The 23684-nt window shown below is 39.0% G+C and overlaps 1 protein-coding gene across 1 annotated transcript; it reads right to left on the bottom strand.

Moving 5' to 3' along the window:
• Nucleotides 1-13277: 13277 nt before the first annotated feature.
• LOC122819972 (carboxypeptidase Z-like) lies at nucleotides 13278-22784 on the bottom strand. Its single transcript, XM_044097071.1, has 11 exons — nucleotides 22538-22784; nucleotides 22188-22217; nucleotides 20807-21181; nucleotides 18169-18396; nucleotides 17867-18093; nucleotides 16723-16884; nucleotides 16449-16607; nucleotides 15543-15669; nucleotides 15204-15343; nucleotides 14957-15056; nucleotides 13278-14125 (listed from the first exon to the last, which is right to left on the bottom strand). The coding sequence occupies exons 1-11, from the start codon at nucleotides 22608-22610 to the stop codon at nucleotides 13770-13772; spliced, it is 1977 nt and encodes a 658-aa protein (XP_043953006.1). The 5' UTR covers nucleotides 22611-22784; the 3' UTR covers nucleotides 13278-13769.
• Nucleotides 22785-23684: the final 900 nt, after the last annotated feature.

Below are 23684 nucleotides of genomic sequence, written 5' to 3'. Positions count from 1 at the left end.
AATCAAGTGCATAAAATGTATCGTGTTTCCTCTGAGCTGTGAAACACCAAAGCTGCTCTGACAGATTTTTCGCCGAGAGCCGATGCGAATGTTTTCTGCTGTACGCGTTAACCCCACTGTAAAAGACTGTCAAGCTGATGCCTTCCACATTTTCAAGCTCTGCTGTGCAAACATCGACCAAACTCATTAATATTTACTGACCAATGCTGCATTTCATTTGTGAGCAAACAATTATAAAGGACTGGATGCCAACATTTGTGCCCTAAGTTGTTTACTGCGATTATACCTAGTTGGGTTTTTGGTTACACACATTAAAAATCGTATTATTACTTTATAATGCAAATACAAAATACTTAGTAGGACCAAATAGTACATAAAAAGAAAATCTATTATTGTCAAATGTTTTAAAATAAATCTAGACATGGTGGTAATCTCTCTTGAATTCCTCTCAACCTTTTTAAGAAGGAGTTCAGTTTAAATATGAAATAAAACCAGCTGGAGGTCAACTCCAACTCTACAGCTTCTCAAGAAAAAGACAAAGATTTGATTTTAGGCTCCAAATCCAAGATTTTAATCCGACTAATTTAATCTTTTGGGGCTTTCTTGTTGTAGGTGCTGTTTACATAAATTATAACAACAAATGCTTGAAAATATTCACAGCATGAGTCAGTTAAATTTTGTCAAGGATTGACAAGGTTTCTGTTATTCTTAATAACAGAAACAAGGATTGACAAAACCTTGTTTTTCCTCCGTGGAGGAGAAACAAGGTTAGAGTACATTTAGCTTGAGACATGGCATTTCCCACTATGACTAAGTTAATAGACACTTGTGCTCAAACTGATGCCATGCCCTTGCTAACTATTAAATATAAAAACAGCATCATCAGCATATATCTGGATATCTGCACTGTTCTCTCACATTCATATTATTTATCTTGTGCTCTTAAGATAAACAGTAGCGACATAAAAGTTACAAAAACTGCTGTCAGAGCTGATTTTGTATCCTCCAAAAAAGAAATCAGAACGAGCTCAATTCTGATCTATATGTTAGTAACTTAGATGTAACCGTTTTCTTAATCTGTTTCTTTTTGTTTTGTTTGTGAACAACTGATCTGAATCCTGCGCTCTCAAATATTGACCCAGATTCCACTCCTTTTCATACAAGCCCTGAAACAGAAAATAAACTCCTAAAAACTTCAGAATCTTACTCCTACAACAATTAGCAATTATTCTTGAGAACATGATTTTGTGCCATTAAGATATCTACCTTCTATCTGTGCAATGTAGATTTTCTTAAGGTTAAGAGTTCACAATTAAAAAATAACCTAATTTTCATGATCCCAGCTCTGTGATCTCAAGAAACTTGTTGAAGGATTTCATTAGCAGCCGTCTTAGGGGGAAACGGCGCTTCAGCCCCGCTTCTTTGTGCGTCTGTCTGGGTTTGATTTGAGCCTAAACGGCCACAGGATACAACTCTGAGGGCATTAGCATTCTCTGCAATCACCCAGCAAAATTTCAGATCACTCTAGTTTAAAGTGACAAGTGCTTAAGCTACAGTACAAGGGGATAAAAAACAACCGCCTCCTGCTAACTACAAACAGATTATGTAAGGAACAATGCTCCGCTCTCGAGCTTTCATCTGGAGACGTCCGTTTCTTACACTATTTCTCAACACTATAAGGTTACACCTTCCAGGTATAACGCCGTCGTGCTCTTGAAGCACCTTGACTTTATGGTCAAGTTCAATAAAGTTTACATAAACTGGGAAATAGTTGGGAGGATTCGCAGAACTTTTTTCCAAGCAGAATCTGAAGACCAGAACCCCAGCTCCCCCATTAAAATTACTGGTTTAAATATCTAAGACTAAAACCAGTGACGATCTGTTTTGCTCTGGACAGTAATGGATAGAGTTCAACATCTTATTCAGCTGATATCAGTGCATGTGAAAAATAAACTCGAGTGCATTTTCCATTTTAGCTGTAGGGAGATAATGCCGCGGCGAAACGCGATACAGCACACGAGCCGACTTGTGCCGTGGAAGATCAGCGCTCATAACACATGATACAGATTAACTTTGGAGCAACCCGGGTGCCTGTTAACACCACTGTTTGATCTCAATGGCACAAATTGATCCAAGGTGACGAAATTGTTGCCTAATTATGATTGATGATGACAAGAAGAGGAAATGTTTTGTGCCCTTAAAGCTTCGCAGTAGGAGATTTGGGAAGCTGTGAAATTATGGAGGCTACAAATAGAAACTTTTACTAAATAAGACAAAGAAAGAGATTAACTCAAGTCGAGTGTTTACTCTCAGAAACTTCGGTCTGAATGTTTTCTGCAACATAATAGTGTCATAAATGTCGTGTATTATTTAAATATTTTAAATTTAGGACTAAAATGGGCTTTGGTCATCTTAACATTGATTTACCAACATTAGATTGACTCGAGTTGAACTTAAACCTTATTTGTTGCATTTGCAAGTTCTTGCTTTGACATTTCAAACTGAAATGTTCATATTAATCAGATTTCTAATCTAGATCGTACACTCATACTTTCATGGCTAATGAAAGTATGAGTGTACGTCGCTGCACTTTCAGTCAAACAAACCCAACTTGTCATTTTAGCGTGATTCCTGTGACCATTTGGTTATTTTCCATTAGTTACCAAACAGTAAAGGCAGTGAGTCCAATGCAACGTCTAAGCTTGAAGTCGCCATCAAATCCCGATTCATTTACATTGTCAACAAAAAACCAGAGGAGAATATTTCCCATCACTGCTGTTGGGCTAAAATCAATTAGCAAAGAAGAAATATCAACTTCTGACGTGAATCATGATTACTAGATAGAGCCAGTATGATTTATGCTCAAGAAACATAAGATAACTACATCCTTTTGTGACTCACAATAATTTTCATTATTTGATGAATTTCCAGAGTTTTTATCTGTGATGGCATTCTTTCCCTTCAGGAGAAATTCGCCTCTTAAAAGTAAGTAAATATTCAACAAATGAGCTTTAAGTAAAGCACAGAAACTATATTGTGATTGAATAAAATGTTATTTTTGTGTCTGTTCTAGTAGAATTGCATGTTTGGTATGATTTCTTCAGATCGTCAGTCTATGAAGGATAAAGATGTCACTATATTCTTCTTGGTATGTCACTTGGTAAGTAATCCCAAATTTACTCTACAAAAGTCAGTTTGTTTATGTCTAATATGCTGGACCAGAAGTCACAAGCAAAGTATCATGGGCTGTGGAAGTATAACATACAACTCCAACTCTTGCAGATTTTAATATGCACGTCACATTTTGTAATAAGTAGTCGCTCTGTGTTAATATTCAACCACACGCTTGTAAAATGTTTCTTTCAGAATCCACCCGGCTGCTCTTCTTACTTACTGCTCACACTTTGTTTGGAAAGTTACAAAAGTCCGTCCTCTACAATAGATACCCAGCAGGCTAATAAAGTAACTGAAGGGACTACAATACCTTTCTACTTGCACGATCTGAACATGTAATACACTGACATCAGTTAAAATTAGTGGAAACTTCTAGATTTCATACTCAAGAATGAGAGTCAAAGTCCTCCGTTTTTTACATGGAAATGTAATCTAGACATCTATATTATTACATGCAACATAAATTGAGAGTAAAGAAAATATTTTATTTTTTCTGAGCAGTTGAATCAGCAAAAAAAACAAAAAAAAAAAAAACAGCAACATAAATTTCTAACGTATTTACATTTCTACAGAGCTGATTTTACTTCATGTTTCAAGCAAGTAAAACTGACCGTTTCCCCACGAGATCAAAGCTTTCGCCCTCCACCAACAGCCTCAATCGAGCAGGAAGGATTTCCCCCCCCGACTCTGTGTCTACAATAACTCCCTAAATAAAGAATCTGCAATCTGCTCTCGTTACACTCAGTGCACCTTTTACTTCCCCGTTAGCCAGGGGGGGATGACCAAATGCATTTCATATGCGAGCTTCGTGCTTCACTGCCTCCTGAGCGCAGGACTGAATCATGTTCCACTTTAGAGACGATAATTTTACATTTTTAATGACTCGCTCCTGGGTTAAGAAAGCGAGGGCGGCTTACAGGGGGAGATGTGATGCTCTGGAAACCCTCTTAGTCCTGGAGAGCAACTGGAGGAGGGGAGGCTCAAGAGCTGAATATTTGTGGAAATGTTTTCGGAAACTACTTATAAAAATGTCGAGCAGATAGAAATGGATCCGTAAAGGCATGGATATGTTAGAGAATTGTGTATTTTTACACAAATATGTTAATTGTTGGACTGCTCCACTGTGCGCTGGCCACTGTGAAATCCAGTTAGAGTCCTCAATTTCACGGCTGATTACCGCGATGCCAGAATTATCTCTCGTTATTTTAAGGCAAATAATAGAAGATTACGACTTAATGGGATCAGTGAAATCAGCTGGAAGAGACTGGGGGCCCTCCACCACAGATAGAAATCAGCAAATCGCAGTTCAAGCCAGGGAGAATTGTGAACCGCTAAGGTGAAATAGTTCACCAGAGCTCTATAGCCGAGGGGAATATTTGACACGCACATTTTGGACGCATTAAGAGTTCATTACAGCTGGTAAAACTTCTGTAACCTCTTAAGCCGAGGTTGTGACCAATTTATGTGAACACCTTTTGGAGAAATTCAAGGTTGCATAGAGCCGCTGTGGGACAGTGAGGTTTCCATCTGTAAGTTAAGCAGTTTATAGCTCTCAAATTCTGTCCATTTTTTTAAGTAATTAGCTTATGCTCTGTACTGCCATATCCATAAGTGCAGCTCCTTTTGAAGAAACCAGGGCAAGAAAACAAGAGCCCAGGCTTCCCCGGGGTCAATGCCCACTGCAGCCTGGATTATAGCACCAAAGGAATTCTGGGAAGCGTGTATTGATTTGGCCTGACACTTGCTGCCACATTTAGCTCGGCCGCTGCTGACTCGCAAGGGCTTCAAGCAGTTATCTGCCATATCCTCTACTATCTTTAAAGAGCACTGAAAAATTACCCTCGTGCCACGGGAGATTTTTCATCACATAATTAGCTCAGTGCACCTAACCGCAGAGCTCCTTTGACTATAAATACAGGCTTAAAGTTCATGTGCGCAGGACTACTTGTAATTAACTTGTTAGCATGAGCGTGCTGTGATGGCAACACTGACCTTTCTGAGCCGCATTTGTTTTACAGATTGCGTGGGAGCTTTGTTGCAGGGTTATTTGGTATCTGCTGAGAGCAAGAAGAAATAGATAGTACAAAGTGTTTCCAAAGCAGTATTTTTATTTTTTTTACGTCGACGTTGTAATTCAGGTAAAGTGGCCAACAATTTTCATGTGCTTCAAGGCAAACACCTCCCCCACCCCAAAAAAAAATAATCTGAGTTTCATTTACTTTCTTTTACCTTAAAATGTCCCCCAATATTCTTGGATCAATAATATCCACTTCTCAACATGAACTCTGTTGGTTAAAAGTCATTTTAAGGCATGACATTAAAACGTGTGTGCTGTTAAATGTGAACTGAACTTTATATTTGAACACAAAATTGATAAAGAATCAGTGGCACATATACTTGATATATGTATTTGATCATGGTACAATCATACCACCTCACAATTAAATGGTGAGCTGTTTGACGTTTTTGAAGAGAGGCTCTGAAAAGGTTAGAAGGACTCTGTATATCATTTGCAATAGGAAACCTTCTGAACCTCTTGTATATGTCCATCCATCACACGATACAAAAACAAAAACACAGCGGTCTCCTCCTCCAAAATCTACACACACTGAACCATCCTGTTATCTAGAGGACCAAGATTAGCGGGGAAAAGTAGCTGTATTCTAGTTTCTTGCAGACCTAATTGTTGCCCTGCTCGTCTCTAAGCACACCGAATGCTGTGCCTCTTCATTCAATCGGCTTCTCCACCGTAACAACCTGCCTGTTACATTTCCAAACACAATTAAAGGCTATTCTTGTCAATAAAGCAAAAATAATTTACATGGCGGCACATGCAGCAGTATTTCTGGTCTAAGAGGAGCTACTGCAGACACGTCAGACATTACAGAGCTTCATATTGTGTTTTGTTAGCATTGGAAGTTATTAAAGCAATAGCTCATAGGTATTTATACAAAATGACCCATTGTCCATTACCAGTAATGTTACATGTGAGAGCTGTATAAGAAAACAGAATATGGTGAACACAATGTAACCATGGTAACAGAAAGATGACAGGTTTGTTTTCTGGTTAGCTGTTAGTTCAAGTTTCTAGTAAATCTTAAGGTTTGTTTAGCACACTTAAGAGCAGTCTACTCTTGGTAAGATACTGACAGCTGGTGTTTTCTGTCCAGAGTGTTATGCTTTTTAACAGGAATCATCATAGGATCAAAATCTCTTTACCGTATCTCATCCTTTCTAGAGCTACAACTCTAAAAACCTTAAGTAGCTGTCATAGTTTTTCCAGTTTGCCATTTATACTGATTTACTGACAAGAATGTGTTTAAGAATGAGTCTAAGTCTACAGAAGTGATAGAAAGTCCAGAAAATGTGAGGTCATGTCTCTTCTTTGACGTGTGCATGTGTCACTTTCTGTGTTCTCACGTTCTGTACGGCATATTTTATTACATTTAAGGTGTGGGATTCACAGCGTTCTGCTCCGTTCAATCTGGGTACTTTACTTCTGTTGTGGCGTCACTGTCTTGATTTATTTTACTTTTTCAAAATAAAAGATTAATAGTGACCCAACTCTCAAACAACATTAGTAAAATTAATCAGAATCTGAGCTAAATGGTGGGACTAACTACTTCTTCATACCTCTTTTTAGACACAGTCACTAAGTAAGCGGTGTATTTGCATATAATTGTGTATATGTGGTAAGTAATAGGGTGTAGCATTTACACTTGCGAATGTGTAAGTATTACGTTTGTCTGAAATAAATTCATCATCATCAACAAGCAATGTTATTTTGAGTCATTGCTTTGATATTTGAGTTGCATTTTTGTAAATCAAAGTGATTTTCCTGGGTTCAAGGTGATCAAATTTTAGTGTTAAAATAGTAGAAAGACATTGTTTTTCTATGGCATAGTGTATTTTTACACCATTGAAATCAAGCTCAAATACACAATAGTGTGATGGGGGCATTAGCTTTTGGTGTCACACTTTAATGCAGAGTGTCACAAGCACATTTAACTTTCCTCATGCCCCATGGTATCATTGCTGCTCGGCTGTAATCATCTCATCACCCAGTGTTGTTGTTCTAATCACCAAATGCCATCATCTTTCATTTGGCCCTTTATTCTACAAACTAAAAGGCTAAAGTTGTTTTGGGGTTGTTGGGTTTTTTTCTCGTGCAGTTGCCAGTTTCGTAATTGTTGGGGTAAATGTGGTAACGTCATAAAGTATCTTCTTCTGTATTTCTGTCAGCTTCAAATGCACTTGTGGGAGCTTGCCAGATGAAATGGGCAAAGACAGCTTCACAACCGCCAGGGGTGTTATTCTAGGATCGGGCTGGAATCAGAAGTTTTGTCGGTTTCAGTTAACCAGGGCGCTGCTAAATGGCTTAAGCCAAGCATCAGTGCACCCAGCAAAGGCTCTGAGATATATTGCTGCATGACAGCTAAAGTAGCTGGGCGCATCACGAACATGTACCCAGCCTTAAGAGCCCTAAGGCTTTCTCTTCTTCATGACTGATCTCTAAAGTGTTTTATCCCTGGGACACAGCAATAATGTGCATTAAGATCGAGAACACTTATTTCAATGGTGCTTTATGTTTTATTCTGCCCATGAATTTGGCTGTGTCTAGACTGTGTGTTGCTGAGAACAGCTCACAAGGGGAGGTTTGTTTGTTTTTTTCAGGAGAGATCTGATTTTAAGTATGTTAACATTTGCTGACAATAACTTTTTGCAGACAGAAAGGAATTTGAAAGAAACATCTATTGGTACATTTTTCTTTTCTAAATAAGCTGGAATTAAACAAATGTAGTTCTTTGCTATATACGCCTGACCATGATAGTCCTACTTCAAGTCTATGGCTGATGTTCCAGATGCTGTTCTTGTCCAAAACCTTTTTAAGGACATCTTTATCAGGCCTGGATGTTTTCTTCAGAGGAAAAACTATTTTGTTTTCAACTCTTACTACCTTCCAGCTGAAAACATGAGATTTTTGTCACTTGTAAATCATAACCAGCACGTATTGAAAATTTATTGCAGCTCTTTACAGCTTCACTCCACTGTTATTCAGTATTCTTTCAAATTGTTACCGTCTTGACCGATATATTTGTACAACGACAAAAAAATTTAATCTTTGGACATTATTTGAAAATTGTGGAAGCGAGCCGCACCAGCTGAAACTAACAAATGTTGCACTTTTGGTCCCCAATCAAACCCATTCTACCCAAACTGTCAGGTGTTTTCTCTTGACTGAAAAAAAGCTCAATGGCAAGAATGTTCCTCATAACAGATAATAATAGTCAGATAGTTTGAATCTCTTCTGGTTCAATACAAAAAAAAAAAACACATTCGTTCAGTTATATTTCTGTCCAGCAAATGCTTTTCAACCTAGTCAGGACAGATGAAACCTTTGCCATCCTGCCTCAGATTGTCACTTTAATTCTCTGTCGTAAGGCTAATAGGCCACAGCAGAAATCCATCATAACAGGTGAAACAATAAGAAAACAGAGACAGGACTCCTCATCTGAGGCTGGAGGTCAGATTAAAACAAAACTTTGACTGTCATCCACAGAAACCCCAAAGAAGATAGACATATAATCAAACACCAGAAAGCTTCACAAGTCAAAAATCCATTAGCTAGTAAAGCTGTGGTCATCCTGTTACTTTCTGAAGCACTGGACTTCCACGAATAAGTATCTGATTTACTGTATTCATCTCATGTTGTGGTTAGATATCCCAGTACTATTAAGGTGGAATCACCTTTAACCCCAGTGGGTTCGCTCCCGTCTCAGCTGAGGGGTTCTCTATGAAAACGCTTGGTGGGATTCTGTACACCCTTGCGCTCGACTGCTCTGATTATCTTTGGCTCATGAGCTCCCCGGCAAGTTTGTTCAGGCTCTGTAACAAAGGAAGTGGCTTATTATCACCCTCTGGAGGAGCCGTGCTCTCACGTACCGTTATGAAACCGTTTCTGCCTAACGAGCAAACAGAAATGAACTTGACGTTGAGCCGTTTTAGAAATTAGAAGCTCTTTGCTGCTATGGGGATTTTAAAGGGCCAAATGAGACTGCTTTACAAGAACAGTAAAAATATTTTTAAATTGCTGAAGAATATAAGAAGTGAGAATGAGAACAGGTTGGAAAATCTGACTAATTCCTCATGGTTTTTATTAAATCGTTCCAATATGTTGTTTTGGATATAACTTGTACAAAACTTCCTTTTTTTAAACTGTTGTCACTGTAATGTTTCCTACCTTTTACTTGCTTGATTTTATGACTTTTTTATTTTATTTACTGGGCTGCTTAACAGCAACATTTTTTCACAGTAAAGGTACCAAGTTTGTTTTTATAATCCAGTTGCAGAGCATTAGTTGTAGAGAAACAAACAAAAAAGTGAGACTTGGGAGAAAGGGTACTGAATACCTTAATCACAAAAAGGGAACAGAAAGGGTGAGACTACTGAATTTTTCTGCTGAGATTTTGTATCTGAAAACTGAGGAGGTTAAATGGTAAGCACCGAGTTTGAGAAATAGGAGTTCCTAAGTAGATCTCAAATTATTGATATTTGGTGACTTTTAATTAGTTTCTTCAGTGGCCACCTCTCAACCAATCAAATACAGGAAATGATCTACATTTTAATGAGTATAAATTGCCATGCAGTCCAACACAAAGCAGGTAAAATACTCTCTGTTTTCTAAGCTGCAGGCAGGGGGCGCCAACTCTCCATAGACCGCAAATGCATAAAATAGAGAGAAAACGTTCACCACCTGTCCTAAAACGAATGCCCAAACTAGGTTACAACAGATCAAAATAGATTCGTTCTCTCCATTAACCACAGTTAATGGAGAGAACCCTACTAAAATGCTTAGTAGGGAGGCAGTAAGTAGAGGTGCACAGATAAATCAGTTCCGATTTCCTTAATTTAACGCGGTTGGCTGATATTTACATGTCATCCGCAAATGTCTGAAAATCAGTCGCTATATTTAACGACTTTACTGACAAAAAAAAAAATGGTATCGGTCAAAATCAGAATTTGCAGAAAGTCTGCAGGTCAGGCTTTTTAATGATTGCTGATCGGCCAGAAAACTTCTACGAGCTCCACCCAAGGAAGTAAAGTCCTTAGCTGCTGAGCTAAAGATAATTTGGCTCATTTGAACATGAGCTGAACCTTTAATGAGTTCCTGTGAAGGAGGAGCCTTGTGTCTCACTTCTTCAGATGCAGCTGTGTGTTCGTACCTGGTTTGATGAGCGGCAGGAAGTGAGTCAAGAAGTCTCTGGAAGCAAAGAAGTTTGTCTGTAGGGTCACTTCTGCCTGGACAGCCACCGGAGTCGTGTCTGCAACTAAAGACAGTTTATAAGATCTAAAAGTCAGCCCCTCATTACACAGTGACTTAAAATAATATTCATGCCCTTGGATTTTTCACATTTTTTTTGCCGTTTTCATACAAAATGCGATGCATTTTATTGTAATTTTATGAGACAGATCAACATAAAGGAGTGAATTTAAGGATGTACTGATCTACTTTTTTTCCTTCTGACATGATATCTGAGGTTTAGTATCGGCCAGTGCCGGCCCAATACAGTAAAACAGCTGAATCGACTTAAAACATTTCTTTTTATAAACACAAACAATAATGTACTCCAGTTCTTAATCCAAAGTTTAAATTTTTGATTACATCTTTTTAGGGTTAAAATAAGTCCACAAACTAAAGTTACTTCTTCAACGTGGTTGTCCATGTTTGTTTACTCTAAGTAGCGCAGAATTTCAAGGGATTTCATATCTGGAATTGGAATGTCCTTGAGTGACATTATTGAGTGAGATTATACGACATAAGTGTTTTGCACCTGGGAAAACTTCAAAGCGGTTTTAGTTACACATTAAACTATAGATATTTGTTTTTCTCTGCAGGGCAGACCACTGTAACAGTGCAGACCACTGTTACAGTGGTCTGCACTCATCTGCACACACCAACATGCCGAGGTGCCTCCCCCACCCATTGCTTATCGACTCCTGGTCCTGGCGACCTTTGCCATGTCCTCATCTGACTACTGTCCCAAAAAAAACACGAAGCGCCGCAAAAACTCTTTGGAGAAAAAAAAAAGTTGGTCTCAACTAAATTGCCGTTAATTTTGGTCAAGTAAATTATTTGGTCCAAGGCATTGCACATTAGTTGGGGTGGCTCTCTTAAATTACATTGGGTCCAATCAACCTCAATAAATAAAATTGAGCCAACACATTTGCTTTAAATTGGAATAACCATAATAAAATAAGTTGAGACAACTCATTTTATTTAAATTAGAATAACCATAATATATTAAGTTGACTTAACACATTTGCTTTAAATAGGAGTAACAGAATTACATGGTGCTGAAATAAAGCAAAGTAATCAGGTGGAAATCCTTTCCATGATTTTTTTTATGCTCATCCAAAGAGGTATTTTTTTCAGTGTATTTTTTCTTGCACTTTGACCATAGCCATAATTTTCTGTTTTAATCTAATCAACTTTAGATTAACTCATTAATTAATAACTTGCATCCTTACCTGTACTGAACATTGTGTTTCTTTCTACGATACACTCTTTAAATGGGATGCATAAGTTTTGTCGCAACCTTCCAAAAACCAAAATTTCCAACAAAGGTCTCTAGGGGGCGCAGAGTAAGAGACAGTAACAGCGAGCTAGCCATCCAGTAAAGTCAAGTGTAGCCATATATTTATAGTTTTCTTCTGTTACCACCGGACTGGAGTGTGGACGTCAATGATTGAGGGAATACATTGATAAAGTGTCCAAATGATCCTATCCCATCCGTGGTTCTGAACTGCTTTGAATTTGTGTTGGTTCATCATTAGTGACCAGTAGCCTGATGTTTCTGTTGTTCTCTTGATTTGTTGTACTTCATGTCAGATGGATTTCAGAATGACATAGTCGCTCTCTGTGGTAGTGAAACCTGTAAGCTCCGCTGTTGCGGGCATGTCTATGTTGTAAAGTTAAGTTATCATGAGCTTTATTATTTGGGTGTAAAGGGCCCGGTCATTAGCCCCGCCCCCCGGCCAGACGCTGACTCGTTCCGCTAGTGGTGAGTCAGTGTATACATAAATCTATACACACACATACACAAGTATACGTACACGTGCAACGCATTGAGTTCCTTTTGCCTTTGCTATTATAACACTTTGTCGGAAGTTTGCTCTACTTCCGCATGTGGGCGGAGCCGGTTGGCGTCATGTCAATTTGAAGTGAAGAGGAATGAACCGAATGAACTCGAGTGGGGATTAACTTGGGCTGTTTTAGATGGAGTGAACAAGAGTCATATTTGCTTGTGGCAAATGCTGATTGAGATATTGAATCTTATCCCACACCACTGTATGAAGCTACATTTGCTGAAAGCTACATATTATAATTAACAAAAATAAAGGCTAATTAATCTATATAAAGTCTTTCACATAATGAATTGAGTAACTGAAAAAAAATTGCTTTTCAATAATATTTCTATTTATTGAAGGGAATGTGCGTTAAAATATGTTAACCGATATTTTTTTTAATAATATTCAGTACTATTCTTAAATTGACTGTGCTGTCTAAAGGAAAAATAGCTTAAAACTGTTTCCTGTTTGCAGAAAACCCAGTTATATTTCAGTGTAAGATGAGGGACGTCACTAAATGCAGCAGAGGTGACACGGATTTACAGGCACTGGGAAGTCTTTACCATACTTCCGCTAACTGAAATGTAAGTTTGCATAAAGCTGCAGTCATTTCTGAAGAAAGAATATTGGCGTTATGTGGTACAGTGCCAGCACTAATGACTTAATTTCTTGTAAATGGGAGTCTCCTGTCTGCTAGAGGGCTAATCAAATGTGTGTGTTCACTGACTAGTTATGTGTCTTGTTAGTCTATTTTTCAAAGATCAAATAGTATTCACCAGACTTTATCTTGTGTGGTTTTATGTCAGGTGTTGCGTTTCATGTCAAAAATAAGATTTTACTGTCAGGATTTTGACCCAAGAGTTCATTCATTTCTATTCTCAGAAACCTTACTTTGTTTCCTACAAACACTAAAAGAACCTAAAATATAAATGACACACATGACTTTCAGTTCATAATGAATTAGTCATGGAGAGTGCTGCATATAAGACTTTATTATAATCATTAGTTGATGGTACGTGTGCTAGGAAAATTAGTAATAGTATATCAGAATTATTTATTTACCTTACAGCAAATTCGCATTTCCCTAACAAATGGGAGAAAAGTTGCAAATTAGTGGATTTGTTTTGTGTTGACCAAAGCAAGAGTTTGGAGTAACGTTGTCCAAAAGAAGACTCTCATGCCCTCTGGTGGCAGCTGCTTTAACAAAGCCACGTTACAACCACAAACTATGGTGGACTTAAAAGTCTGTCGTGTAGAGAACCAAAACAAAAGAGCAAATATTTGTGATTAAATCAAGTTTTGAATTATACAAATGACCAAAAGCCATTTTATTTATAAGACAAAAGCTTGTAAAGGTGCTTAGAAAAATATTCAGTAAAAGAAAACAGCCTAATCTTGTACATTTGCATGCATTACCCCATTTAACAAAAGCAATTTCACTGCTTTGTTTTTCTCTTTTTAAAGCTCTAATGGCGTTTCAGCAGCCAGGTGGGGACAGGCCCACCAAGTGAGACAAAGTAGCTCCACCACCAGGGTTTCTCCGCTCTCTCCTCAAGTTGCTGGTTCACGTTGGCCATCATGGTGTACTGGTTGTACTGGTTGTACGGGTCAAAACGGTTGTAGCTGCTCGAGGACAAGACGTTTTCCTCCTCCTCCATATCGGGGTCTGGAGGAGCTTTCTGCAGCACAAAGTCCACCCGGCCTGCAGACTGCATCCGAGACGGCAAATGGACTTTCTTTATAGCGCGGGCGTATCCGGGCGCCGAGGCGCTGACGATGTGGATGCCCGGGACGAGAAGCCGCCAGTAGTCTCCATTTTCAGCTGGGCAGGAACAAAAATGGTCGATATGATTCTTTTGAAGCTGAATTTATAAAAACTTAATATGAAGGGATTACAATAAAGTTTCAGAGCAAAATACCTTTACAGAGTCAGAGGAGCAATATTGTGCAATTGCTTTAAAACGATTAAAACATTAATGTTACATGTTAAAATATGAAATTAGTTGTTAGAAATAGCCACCAAACTAAAAGTAAGGTTGAGAATAAAAATAGGTAAATTCCAGGTGTGGACAGGCCACCTGGCATTTACTTATTTGCCAGAATTTCTTTTTACTCAAAAGAAATTCTGAGTTCATTGAAAATAAATGAATAAATAATATTTATAACAATACTTTCGCATTGAACTTTCTCACATTTTGTCACATCACTACCACAAACATCAATATATTTTGTTTTGATATTCTGGTTTAGACCAACACAAAATTGTACGTAATTGTAAAGTGGAAAGAAGGGAACACATGGATTTCTGCATTCAGCCTTCTTTACAACGATACTCCTAAATGAAATCCAGCGTGGTCAACCACTTTCAGAGGTCACAAAATGGTGACAGATGAGATCAAAACCTTTGAACCATCTAAGGTAAAGTGTGACAGAAAAGTCACACAAAACACGGCGGTGGCAGCATCATGCGGTAGGGATGGGATGGTAAACCAACCATGACGTATAATGAACTACCAAATGGTGTTGATTTAACACATAAAATCCTAATAAAATTTTCCAAGTTAGTATTTGAAACGTGACAGAATGTGTGAAGGTTCTATATGAATATTGTGTTTTATCATTAACACATTGCGTATCCTCCAGGTATATTTACCAGTAGTGATGTCATGCCGTATTCCTCTGACTGATATTCTTGCACCTTTTATTCCTTTTCCCTCTTCATCTTTTACAAACCCTTTGATCCCTCTGTGAGCCTGGTCAGTGACAACAACAAAAATCAACGTTTTCCTCCTTTTGTTTCGTTTTTGTCCATTTCTAATGAAAGGATTGCATCTGCAAATGTATCTGTGGTCAGTTCAGGTTCAGTAGGTTTACCCAAAGTTGTAAAAGAAAAATCTCACCGCCTCAATGAAGGCAATCAAAGCTTCTTGGTTGTCCTGCCAGGTGAGGAAGAGTTCTTCTTCAGGAGGGAATTTATCACATCCGAGAGACACGGTCACCTCGAAACAGTTGGAGTGAAGGTAGTTGAAGTCTTGCATACCTGATCATAGACAAACAAACTGCTTTAATCTTATTTCTTATAACATCAAATCACCTTACAGAATCCTCCTTTCTTTCCCCCCCAAACATGCTGCATCATGGCTGGTCCTATAGTGACCTCTACAGGGCTCCAGGCAGAATTACAGTTTCATATCACCAGATTGTCCTCCTCAAATGTTTAGGAATGTTTTTTTACTCACCGCCTGCAATGCTGCCCCACTGCGCTCCATTAATGACTCCTTTCTGGCCGCCGTCGTGGGGTGATCCACATTCTCTGGACATTGCTGTGTTTGAATCTGCATAAGTTCTTGCGAGAAGTTTGAAAACCTTTAAATCAGACACAAATCTAAATTTAGGCAGGAAAAACAAACATGTTATTTTTTTGTTAAGGCTTTAAAAACAAATTATTAATGTAGTTAATGAGTATGTTGAAGTGCAAGCACTGATAATATATACTACTTACTGTATAAAACTGTAAGTCTTTGTCTGGTGTATTTTTGGTTAAAATGTTTGTCCTTCAGCCAGTGAAATAATTAGAGGTGGGTAGAGTAGCCACAAATTGTACTCAAGTAAAAGCAGTATTACTTCAAAATAAAATTATTCAAGTAGAAACAAAAGGTACGGTGACGCAAGCACACGTAACTGAGTAAACATACCAATGCTCCCCATTTCTCATTGGACTATGAATTTAGCTCTCTACCAGCAACATCTTGAGAACCAAAGTTTTTGCCATGCAGACCAAAAGTGTAAATTTGAAAGTATTTCTTTGACTCAAATATTGGGTTTTAAAATAAAAGGCAAAAACTAATACCATTCTGATTTTATTTATTTACTTTTAAATGCACAACAATAAACTAGACATGGAATGCGAATGGAAGAATATTTTCTTTGTATTTTTTTCTTTTTGGGTTAATTACTTCAGACTGTTATCAATATCAAGAACAAGATATGGGTCACTGTAGTCTACACACAAGGCCAGATGGATAGTTACTTTAGTAAATTAAATCATCCTTTCAAAACAACTTTTTTGTATTTATAGGTTATCTTTGTCTGACATGAGAATTTTTTGAAACCTTTAAAGCCTGTGATTCACAGAGCCTGTTTACCTTATCATCAGGTGTGGGAGAAAACATGTTCTGCCCACGCGGATGTTTGGACAGATCGTAGGGGTAGGAGACCATCAGGTCGCCGCTGTGGAAGCTGGCAGAGAGAACAAACGGGATGGAGCGGATCCACTTCATCACTGCATACGTCTCTGGTGCAACCTGATGTCCAGCATTTAAAAACTCTTTCAGATGTCAGTTCAGTTCATCTTCTCCAAAGCAACAAAAAGACTTTGTGGCAGTTTTGTCCTTTAGACAACGAAGAGTCATTCTGTACCTTACCAAACCAGTAATTGTCTGGGATGGGGATGTGGTCGGTACGGAAGCCCTTCTGTCTGCGTCTTCTGTAAACGACGGTCGTCAGGTCAGGAAAGTTTCTGTTCAGGTCGATGTTCTGGGCGTTGTTTCGGCCGACGTTCCCATTGACATATCTGTCACCCTGTAGATTAAGAAAGAAGAGGTGTTGTTTATATATATGTATATATTTCTAGAAAACAAACAGAACTGATCATTTTACTTTCAGGTATTTAAATGTGCAGGAAATGTTTCAGTGAACAGTTCTTAGGAAACTGACTTGAGTTTCTAGACTATGCTGCCATCATGCTGCCATAAAGATTTAACTTTTGAAATGAAATAACCCTTAGCTCTTTATCTTCCCTGGAGTGTTCATCTGAGCTTAAGCAATGTGGGAGAGTTGGTTGCTCTTTATGTAAATTAGTTGGCCTGCCACTTCTCCTCAATGTTAGAATGCTACAGTTAAAAATAGTGACCTGTGAACTGAATAAATGGCCAACAGCTGTAGAGCAGGACTAACGGGCGAGTTAATGGGTTAGGGTTAGGATTTATGTCTAAATCCTGGCAAAGTCAGGATTTAGATATACTTTACAAATGGCATCTCCACAATTAGAGAAAAAGCAGCCAAAGAAAGCAATGATGTCAGATTATGTCACAGTGGTAACTGTCTAAAACACAAGTAAAATCACTGTAGTCATAAGGGCAATATCAGTCAAAAGGAGTGCATTAATTGTATTCAACATTCAGGGAAGCAACCTAGATAAGGACGAAAACTGAAAAACATGAATGATGTGAAAGTCAACAATGTTCAGAAATAAAACTATGCTTTGTTACTCTTTCCCTGCAGCCTTGCTGTTTGATAAAGTTAAATCCAAAGCTTAACTGTAGCGAGTCTTAAACATCTTTATTGGATGCAGATTTCAACATTCACCTGTGGAAGATAAGTGAAGAACTGAAGCTGCAACTTCAACTATAACCAGAGGTCACTTGAAAACATTAACTTCTGTTAATTTTTGCAGCTATCACATTGTGAAACTAAAGCCTCTTTAAGCTTCTGAGGAAATGCGTGACAGCAGTTTAGTAAAGCGTATCCCCCTTCTCAAGAATGAAATGCTGTGAACCATCACCTCTTCATCACCGTAGTTATTGTCAGCGTCCCCAGACAGGGCCACCTCGTATCCGTCAGGGTTCATGGAGGGCAGGATGTGGATGCGGGTGTTGTTGATGAGCGTCTGGATGCGCTCGTTTCCTTGCAGATACTCTGAACACAGGTACTGAGCCAGGTAGATCAGCAGCTGGCCACCCAGGGGTTCGTTCCCATGCATGTTGCCAACGAATTTCATCTCAGGCTTGACTAGGTAGGGCAACATTTAACATTAAGCATTAATATGACAAAAAGAAGTGGTGTGTGAATCGGAGCTGCTCTCACGTAGCTGATGTTCTCCAGGACTGGATGAGAACTCGATCACAAGCAGCTCCCGGCCCTGTGTGCTGCGGCCAATGCTGTATGTCCTGGAGATTTCCGAGCATTGATCCTCGGTCTTCTTAAGGATGTCGATCATCTGGGAGCTGGAGTGGTAGGTGAACTGGATCTGTGCAGCAGCCTGTTGAGGTTGAGGAACCTCCAGGTTCTGAGCAGCCTCGTCTTCTTGCTCCACTGTGAAGAAATGTCACAGAAATGGAGGTTTGCTAAGATAGATGTTATCTGTCCAAGCTGTCTCGTCTAATGCTTAAAAAAAAAAAAAGTTATATTGAATATTAGTTAGCTTCAACTAACCCTAGAGGTTAGTTTAGCAGCCTTTCTCAAACTGTGGTTCTGGGACCGCTGGTGGTCCGCGGGCGCCTCCTAGTGGTCCGCTAGGTACTGCATGCAAACGACCATTTATTTGCCATGAGGTGAGCTCAAAGTACGACGCTACAGTTAGCTTACCAAAGGTAAGGAGTTTGAGAAAACTGCTCTATGGTTTGTTAAATGGCTACCAACATTTGCTTGATTTAGTCTTCTGGTTTATTGTGTTCAAAAGAGATGAAACCTGTCCCTCTTTTAAACCACATGTGGTCCGAATTAAGCTCCAAGTGACTGGTTACATCGGCTATGTTTCAAAAATCAGTAAAAATCCAACAATACAAATTTTAGTTTGAGCTTTTTTTTGGTCAGGTTCGACACATTTAACTTCATAACCTGTTAATAGCTGGTGACTCTGCACACAGAGTTACTTTCCCATCTTTGTTTTGTGCTGAAAGAGAGGCATCACTGCAGCTCACAGAGTCACAGAAGAGCATAAGTTTATATGAAGTTGTTTAGTGAAGACATCTGGCTAACACACACATCAACTCAGCTCAAAACATCGTCCAGCTGGATCGCCTTTTGCCCTCCCTGGAACCTACTGGGAGAGATCGTCTTGTCGTTTTCATGTTTTATTCGTAGCTCATTTTAATGTGGGGTCATTCATTTCCATTTTCTCAGGATTTGTTTTAATCTAAGCCATAGATTCTTAAAAACTCTTTGCTAAAGATAACAAGAAGTGTTTGGCTGCCACATTTCAGAGTCATGTGTGAAGCAGATGACTATGAACTTTTGGGATGCGTTCACAGACATCAGGAAATGCTTCAACCCTTCAGTCATTTTGTGGTTATAGAACTGGATCGTGCAGTAAAATGAGATGCGTTGTTCCCGAAGGAAGCAGAAAAACACTATAAATCACCTTTTTCTTTTGAAATGCTGAGCAAAGGTCTATTCCCACCAATCATATGAAGATGGAGCTGATTTTATGACTCTACTTTGACCGCCTGAAAATAATTATTTGTAAAAAGATATTTTTCATTTTGAAAAGTGGATGTTGTCACCAGAGGAGTTTAAAAAAGAGCAATAATTCATATTAATGAGACTGCCAAACAATACTAATAAAAATGAGATAAATCAACAGGAAATCAACAACACTCTTAGGCATGTTTTAGTTCCAACCAAAGATTTCAATGCATTTAATTGGCTCTGAATCTGGGGAAACAACAACAAAGCAGCACATGGTCCAGGCCCAGTGATGGTCTGGGCCTGGACCATCCACAGGCCCAGAAGTGATGGTCTTCTGGACCTGAAAAACAAGAGATTCAGGCAGATAACAAGACTGTGTGGAGAAAAATACAAAATCTATGAGAAATACAAAAAATGCTCTCCAACAGCAGCATGTTAAAACAAAAAGATATTTGAATTACTATAGCTGCCACACCTGCTTACAGAATACCAAGGGAACCATTTAATCCCATAATAAATCTCATGGCAGTAGCCTAGTCTCACATTTCTCTCACATTATCAGATTAATATGGATGTCAGACAAACTCTTGTTTTTCTATTTTGGTCCCTGCAATTAAGAAAAGTACCCAATTTAAAGGTTAATAAATGTTTTCATGTCTTTATCTTTCATTATAACATTACACTACTGCAATCAAGATTTAATAAAAGTTTTCTGACTTTTTGTTGATTCTTACAAAGTGTGATAATAAATGTGGCAGGCAAAGCAAGCAAGCCGCACTAATCAAAACAACAACAAAAAATATTAAAGCTAGAAATATCTAAATGCACTAAAACAATCAACATAGAGAGTGGAATGTGAAAAAAAACATTCAGTCAGGCAGCATGTTACTGCATGTTTTGTTTATTATAACATTACACTACTGCAATCAAGATAAGACCCAAAAACTGTTCTGTGTCCTGAAAATGCTGAAAACATTGCATATTAAAGTGAGCCATAATGCAATACAACTTTAAAAGGAGAGTTTAATGTAAAGGCGTGTAAAGGATCCATACCTTCCTTTATATCACAGCTATGGTGGGAGTCTTCAACCCTTTTTCATTATTTCCTAATAATAAAAGTCAGACAAACTCTTGTTTTTCTATTTTGGTTCCTGCAATTCATGTGGCATGAATTGAACACAAGTAAATAAACGAACGAGGTGCAGTGGAAGATTTTCTTTCCAATCTTTGTCAAGCAGAAAAGCCACAATACAAAAAAAAAGCCTTTAAAACTTGCTTCTGGCCGTACCTGAAATATACTAAATCCTTTTATTACCTTTGAGACCCTCCAGCGGGTCATAACATCCCTCCTGGTCACTCACAAAGAAGCGATCGCACTCCAGGAAGTACGGCCAGGCCATCTGGATCCCCTCAAAAGCATGACTGCATCTTTTGTGCACCGCCTCGCAGGTGCTGCGGCAGGGCCTCAGCACCTTGTTTCCCTCGCAGCGGGGGGCCAGAACCGAGCAGCCCAGCATCCGGATCTCGGGGTTGCACTGTCCGCCCAGCAGCTGCTCGACCACGCTGATGAGGAGGTACTCGACGCCGGTCTCTGCGTCCCTGTGGGTGCCGTGGCCGAGGATATTCGGGAACATGGTGCGGGTGTAGGGCATGTCGTCGCAGTAGGACAGCAGGATGTCTGTGCATTTGGCTGTGATAGAAAGTAAAAAGTCTGATTAGGGATATCCATACATCCATCCATCTATTTTGTAACACTCTTGTACCTAGTGGGGTCAACAGGGGTGCTGGTGTCTATGTCCAGCTAACGTTCCGGGCGAGAGGCGGGGCTCACCCTGGACAGGTCGCCAGTCTGTCCAGGATCGATAAATCACATGATGATTTATACATAAATCATCTTTGTCTATAAATGAAATTACTTGAACGACTATTTGTTCCAAATCTTCCTACTCTTCAATAAATCACCACATATTTTCCTTCCACTAAACTTTCCATTAATTCTCTACTTTTGTAGCCAGAGTTAATTTGTTATATGTGGCCGTAACAAATAATCAATAATGCACAGTTGCCACAATTCGACATGCATTGTGCAAACATATTAAAGTGAGCTAAATTGTAATACAACTTTAAAAGGAGAATTTAGTGTAAACTCCATAAAATACTTGTATATGCAAAGTGATTATTGGTGTCAGACAAATGCTGCATTCAAGTTCCGCTGAGAGACAAGATAAAGATTAGTGTCGGTTTTATTTTGAAAGGTCCAGTGCGCGTCTCTATTTGTCACTGTGTGCTAATCCTCAATCATCTGGTCCTAAATATTTCCATTATCTGTGGAAATTAGAATCTGAATATTTCATGCCTCCATCGATCATCTAAAAATACTCAACCAGATCAGATTCCGTTAATACTCCGTGGCGTTATGGGATTTATGATCCTGTTTGTGACAGAAATCAAGTGATTTAAAGAAGCCCGTAGAACTGCTTTTGTTCATCAGAGGTGGACATTTTCATTTCTTTTTTTTCTTTTTTTTTAACTTTCCTGTGTCTTCGTACATTTTGGTTTCAAGATCAGAAGCGCGAGACGCTGTCATTAAAAATTCAAACATCCCTGCGACTTTCTGGGCTGCGATAAAAACGAGGAGAAGATGACGAACGGTCCGTGCACGACGACTTTCTCCCTTCAAGCTGGAGGGTACTTACGTTTTTCTTCCACTGCTGGCTTGCACTGTCCTGCAAAACACATCAATTTGATCAGTGACCGCTAGGTGGCATAGTGGTATATGTGAATGCAATAAACGGGGTCGTAAACTCTCTTCATTCCCTTCTTCTTGCTGTGGCAGCTCTCTAATAGACGAAAACGCCACACAGCCCGTCTGGAAGAGCGCACTTGTGTGTTAAAATGATTGGAAATTAATTATGCATGGATTCAAATCAAATTGTTAAAATGAAAAGTCTCCAAACAAGCATCTGTCGGACGTTTCACTCACGCGTGAACCCGGTCGTGTCCAAATGCGCGGAGACTGGCCTGGAATAAGGATGAGAAAGTTTACCTCTTATCAGCGGGTCGCATCGCGGCACAGCTCCGCATAAAGGCGCCAACATCTGCAGCAGAACCAGCAGCATTTTCCACCCACGGTGTTATAACCCCGCTCCGTTCTGTGGCACCTCGCTACACACGCAGTCAGAGGGTGTGTTTTTCACTCGGACTGCATGAACTTCCCAAACAAGCCAGACATTCCGATGAACTTCCATAAAAGAGGCTAAGCAGTGGAGCTGCAGAGGAAATATGACTGATTTGAAGTAAAGAGTTAAACCAGCTCAAACTGATAGTTCTTTCGTTTTTATGTTATGCACAATGGCTTTCTGTCATTTTTTTTTTTAGTTTAAAGGGAAGGCGCCATTTTTATGCTTTCCACTATTCAAGCCAAGTCAAAATGTCAGAGAAAGGTTTTAACTATACAACTCACTTTTTATGTTTAATCCTTGTGCTTGAAGTGGTTCAATAGATTTTTGCCTTTAAGTCATACTATTAATGTTATCGAAAAACAATGTAAACCAGAGTAAAACAAAATGACTGACTAATGCTACAGGGAATGTCTTCCACCCCACGCATTAACAATAGCTATCAAACCTAGTGAGGGTTTTACATCAGTGTGGAGAAATGTGGTCAAACTTTCAGGTTTTCTAGCATGAAATAATTCCAAGCTATCTCAGTCAGATTGATGTGACCTTTGATTTTCAGATGTGCTTTGGATTATTTTCCTGCTGCTCCACCCAAAGTCACAAACATTTTTTTTTAATGTCAGATGTAGCGGGACACCCGTCAAGTTTCTCTGTTTTCTCATCAGTACACAGAATATTTTCTAAAAAGTCTTGGGGATCATCAATTGTTTGCTCTTTTTGGTAAATATGAGTCAGACAGAACCATTTAGCACTGAGACGCTGCTGAACTTTGCATAAGAGCAATTAAATTTTTTCTTGAGTGAGACACGGTTATTATCAGCAGACCTGATTACCACCCACTTCAGTTCATGTGTGCATCAGCCGAGCAGCTTCGCTTCCCCTCTCAATGATTTCTGGAAAATCCCAGACGTGATGGCGCGCTGTAATAGCTTTTTTTTTTTTTATGTGAATGTGTTATACCTTTTCAACTAATTATAAGGTCTCCTCTTCAAGCTGAGCAGACCTGATTAGCAT

Source organism: Gambusia affinis, linkage group LG18 (genome assembly GCF_019740435.1).
Source record: "Gambusia affinis linkage group LG18, SWU_Gaff_1.0, whole genome shotgun sequence".
In the NCBI taxonomy this organism is placed as follows: Eukaryota; Metazoa; Chordata; class Actinopteri; order Cyprinodontiformes; family Poeciliidae; genus Gambusia; species Gambusia affinis.
Note: the sequence above shows the minus strand (reverse complement) of the source record. Positions and strands in the feature narration are given on the sequence as shown.